The 5,594-nt window shown below is 50.3% G+C and overlaps 1 protein-coding gene across 1 annotated transcript in view; it reads left to right on the forward strand.

The window, feature by feature from the left end:
- The window catches only part of zgc:162872 (BAR_ACAPs and ArfGap_ACAP domain-containing protein), a 20,092-nt gene extending 16,951 nt beyond the window's left edge, over window positions 1-3,141 (forward strand). The window contains exons 21-22 of the mRNA XM_028574054.1: window positions 62-123; window positions 2,936-3,141. Coding sequence (XP_028429855.1) covers window positions 62-123; window positions 2,936-3,141 — 268 coding nt within the window. The remainder of the gene's footprint in view (window positions 1-61; window positions 124-2,935) is intronic.
- Window positions 3,142-5,594: the final 2,453 nt, after the last annotated feature.

Consider the following 5,594-nt stretch of genomic DNA (forward strand, 5'->3'; position numbering starts at 1 on the left):
TTTGTTAGCGTGGTATTGGTGGACTGTGACCATGTTGTAACAGCTGAGTGTGATGTTCCAGACTGCGGATGGCCAGGATGAATGAAGAGATGAGAGACTCAGAAGGAGTCTTCGGAGCGATGGGTCAGTAGGAGGAGCTCCAGCTTTACCTTTATCACAGGACATCAATAGTCAATGTTAGGTTCATTTAAGAGAGAAATTACTGTGTGTGTGTGTGTGTGTGTGTTTTTTAATTTTATCTGTGGATTGTTGATACACACATACACATAGACACACACACATGCACTCACACACAGACACACATGCACTGACCCAGACACACACATACACACACACACACACACTCACTCACCCATACACAGACACACAAACACACACACGCGCACGCACGCACGCACATACATGCACTCACCCACACACACACACACACAGACACACACACACCACACAGACACACAAACACACACACGCGCACGCACATACATGCACTCACACACACACACACACACACACACACACTCACCCAGGCACAGACACACACTCACCCAGACACAGAGACACATACACATGCACTCACCCACGCACACACATACGCACACACAGACACATACGCACACACAGACACAGACACACATACACATGCACTCACCCACGCACGCACACACACACACACACACACAGACACATACGCACACACAGACACACACACACCACACAGACACACACACGCGCGCACGCACGCACATACATGCACTCACCCACACACACACACAGACACACACTCACCCAGACACAGACACACATACACATGCACTCACCCACACACACACACACACACACACACACACACACACAGACACATACGCACACACAGACACAGACACACACACACACACACCACACAGACACACAAACACACACGCGCGCATGCACGCACATACATGCACTCACCCACACTCACCCACACACACACACACACTCACCCAGACACAGACACACATGCACTCACCCACACACACGCACACACACACACAGACACATACGCACACACAGACACAGACACACACACACACACCACACAGACACACAAACACACACGCGCGCACGCACGCACATACATGCACTCACCCACACACACACACACACACACACACACACACACACACACACACACACACACACTCACCCAGGCACAGACACACACTCACCCAGACACAGACACACATACACATGCACTCACCCACACACACGCACACACACACACTCACCCAGACACAGACACACATACACATGCACTCCCCCACACACACGCACACACACACACAGACACATAGGCACACACAGACACATACGCACACACACACACACACACACACCACACAGACACACAAACACACACGCGCGCACGCACGCACATACAGTGGGGGAAATAAGTATTTGACCCCTTGCTGATTTTGCAGGTTTGCCCACTTACAAAGAATGCAAAAATCTACAATTTTAATCATATGTACATTCTAACAGTGAAAGACAGAATCCCAAAGAAAACTCCAGAAAATCACATCATATGAATTTATTAAAATTGATAACCATCTGATGAGGAAAAACAAGTATTTGACCCCCTGGACAAACAGCAAGTATTCTGGCTCCTACAAGCCAGTTAGTCTTTCTTTAAGACACAGCCCCAATCCGAACCAATTATCTACATCAAATACACCTGCCTCACCTCGTTACCTGTATAAAAGACACCTGTGAACACCCAAACAACCAGCATCCAACATCACCACCATGGGCACCATGGGCATTTCCCCCACTGTACATGCACTCACCCAGACACATACACACATACACATGCACTCACCCACACACACACACACCACACAGACACATACGCACACACAGACACACACCACACAGACACACAAACACACACACGCGCACGCACGCACATACATGCACACACACACACACACACACACACACACACACAGACACAGACACACTCACCCAGACACAGACACACACTCACCCAGACACAGACACACACACACACACACACACACACACACACACACACACACACACACACACACACACACCCAGGCACAGACACACTCACCCAGACACGGACACACACACACACTCCCACAGACACACACTCACCCAGGCACAGACACACACTCACCCAGACACAGACACACACACACACTCACACAGACACACACTCACCCAGACACAGACACACATATACACACACACACACACACAGACACACACTCACCCAGGCACAGACACACACTCACCCAGACACAGACACACACACACACACACACACACACACACACACACTCACCCAGACACAGACACACACACACACTCACAGACACACACTCACCCAGACACAGACACACATATACACACACACAGACACACACTCACACAGGCACAGACACACACTCACCCAGACACAGACACACACACACTCACCCAGACACACACTCACCCAGACACAGACACACATATACACACACACACACACACAGACACACACTCACCCAGGCACAGACACACACTCACCCAGACACAGACACACACACACTCACCCAGACACAGACACACACACACTCACCCAGACACAGACACACACACACTCACCCAGACACAGACACACACACACTCACCCAGACACAGACACACACACACACTCACACAGACACACACTCACCCAGGCACAGACACACACTCACCCAGACACAGACACACACACTCACACAGACACACACTCACCCAGGCACAGACACACACTCACCCAGACACAGACACACACACACACACACAGACACACAGACTCACACGCAACATGTGTGTGTTGGAGCAGACAGAGCAAGAAGATTGAACAGTTTGATTCTCTTCTCTTAAATGCGTTTTATTTCCTCAGGAGACGACGAGACGTTCCAGGACATCTTCCGCGACTTCAGCGACATGGCGTCACACGACCCCGAGCGGCTCAGCAGACGCCAGTTCAGCCGCGGCGGCGGCGAGGAAGAAGAAGAGGAGGAGGAGGAGGAGGAGGAGGAGGTGGTGAAGGGAGGCGCAGGAGAAACTGTGAACAGCCGCCAACACGGTGTTGGAAAGACGTCGTAATGAGAGACACCGAGACCGGACAGACCCCCGTCAGACTGCAGAGACACGTGCGTTACCACGGTAACCGTTTGTACGGACACTCGTTCATTTTCACTCTAAGAAGAGTTGACTGACAGCAGGAGCAGAACATGTAAGACGTGATAACACAGTGTCCTCTTATACTGGATGTGTTAGTGTTAACCAGCGTTCACGTATTTACATTTTTTAATTAATCGGCAGATTATTTTCTCAAGTTAATCGTTGGGTCAAAAAGCGACTTAATAACTTCACATGTTCATGTCCTTAAAGGAATGACTCTTAACGACAATTCAATGGACTAATGGCGTGTTTTTCGGACCAAACCGTTCTGCTGAGCTCCCCGAGAACGGCGTGTTGGCATTCGCACTACAAATGGCGCTTTTCCATCACATGGTACCTACTCGCCTCGACTCTACTCGCCTCGACTCTACTCGCCTCGACTCTACTCGCCTCGACTCGCCTTTTTTGGTTTTCCATTACGAAAAAAAGTCCCCGGTACCTGCTAACTTGTACTTTTTTTAGTACCTCCTCAGTCGAGGTTGACGTGAAACCCTGCAGGCTGCTGATTGGTCGGAAAGAAGCGTCACTGATCACTGCATTGCTAGCGAGAGACGGGATTTTTAAATAGTTTAGCCAGCTGTGTTTTTTTTGCTGCCGGAGGCTCCACGCAGAGCTTTCTCCGTAGCATACAAGTGGCCTGATGGTTATACTGGTGGCGCTGGTGTGTGCGTGTGTGATGTGTGTGTGTGTCGAGTCGCCGTATGTGTGTGTGTGTGGGGAGCTAGTGAGCGAGGGAGACGTGAGAGAGTGACGGCGATTATCTCCGCAGCGAGTAGCGACTCTAGAGTCATATATATGTGACCACGGTGGGAAATCTGGAGCAGTAAACGTGAACTATCTCTTTGATATCGTGTTGTTTACGGAGACGGAGAACCAGGAAATGCGTCGGGGATATGTCAATGGGAAAAGCAAGCTACTAAGCCACGCCCACGGCAGTCGCTATGACGACCACCCACGCTGAGGCGAAACTAAAATCTGTAATGGAAAACGGACGCACAGCGAGTAGAGTCGAGTAGAGTCGAGGCGAGACGAGACGAGCAGGTACCATGTAACGGAAAAACGCCATAATCGTTAGGGCTGTCCTCCCAATAGAGAAATTCTTAGTCGACTAAACTCTCACATTATTTTATCCACTAATCCAACAGATGTGTAAAAAAATCCGTTTCATGCTTCTTGCGTTCTGTGCGGTTGGCGCGTCCAAGATTTTGTAACCATGGGGACGCCGACGCAGCGACCACGCGCTCCCGAACGCGCTGAATGTCTATAAAAACATCTATACAAACTTCTTAGTCGACTAAACTGTCACATTATTTTATCATAAGTCGACTCAGAGAGGGCGGCCCTACCAACTGGAACGCTGATGGCTACACGTGATTCGCTATTTTCTCTCTGCGCACCGCTAGGCGTTGGACAGTTCAGGGAACTCCCGAGACACCGAGGGAGAGATTTTCTTCCCCTGTTTCGGTCCGGTTTGTGATGCAGTGTATCCTATCTGTCACGTACAGCTGTTATCTCATTGGTTGCGCTTTTGGAACTACAGTAGGTCAAAGTTGAAATAATTTTAACTTTGATCGCAGCACAAATACGGCAATTCCGAGTGGTGCGACAAGGGGTAGCGTGTAGCGGCACCTCTCTCACCGGAGTAAAACTATACCGCTAAGCTAACGTTACCCTGTCTTTAACTGCATCCTGCCAGCCGCTAAGCTAACGTTATCCTGTGTCCTTTGCTGCGTGCTGCCAGCCGCTAAGCTAACGTTACCCTGTGTCTTTAACTGTGTGCTGCCAGCCGCTAAGCTAACGTTACCCTGTGTCTTTAGCTGCATCCTGCCAGCCGCTAAGCTAACGTTATCCTGTGTCATTTGCTGCGTGCTGCCAGCCGCTAAGCTAACGTTACCCTGTGTCTTTAACTGCGTGCTGCCAGCCGCTAAGCTAACGTTACCCTGTGTCTTTAGCTGCATTCTGCCAGCCGCTAAGCTAATGTTACCCTGTGTCTTTAACTGTGTGCTGCCAGCCGCTAAGCTAACGTTACCCTGTGTCTTTAGCTGCGTGCTGCCAGCTGCTAAGCTAACGTTACCCTGTGTCTTTAGCTGCGTGCTGCCAGCAGCTAAGCTAACGTTAACCTGTGTCTTTAGCTGCGTGCTGCCAGCCGCTAAGCTAACGTTACCCTGTGTCTTTAACTGCGTGCTGTCAGCCGCTAAGCTAATGTTACCCTGTGTCTTTAGCTGCGTGCTGTCAGCCGCTAAGCTAATGTTACCCTGTGTCTTTAGCTGCGTGCTGTCAGCCGCTAAGCTAACGTTACCTTGTGTCTTTAGCTGCGTGCTGTCAGCCGCTAAGCTAACGTTACCCTGTGTCTTTAGCTGCGTCCTGCCAGTCGC

The sequence above is a fragment of the Perca flavescens genome, chromosome 3 (assembly GCF_004354835.1).
Source record: "Perca flavescens isolate YP-PL-M2 chromosome 3, PFLA_1.0, whole genome shotgun sequence".
Lineage (NCBI taxonomy): Eukaryota > Metazoa > Chordata > Actinopteri > Perciformes > Percidae > Perca > Perca flavescens.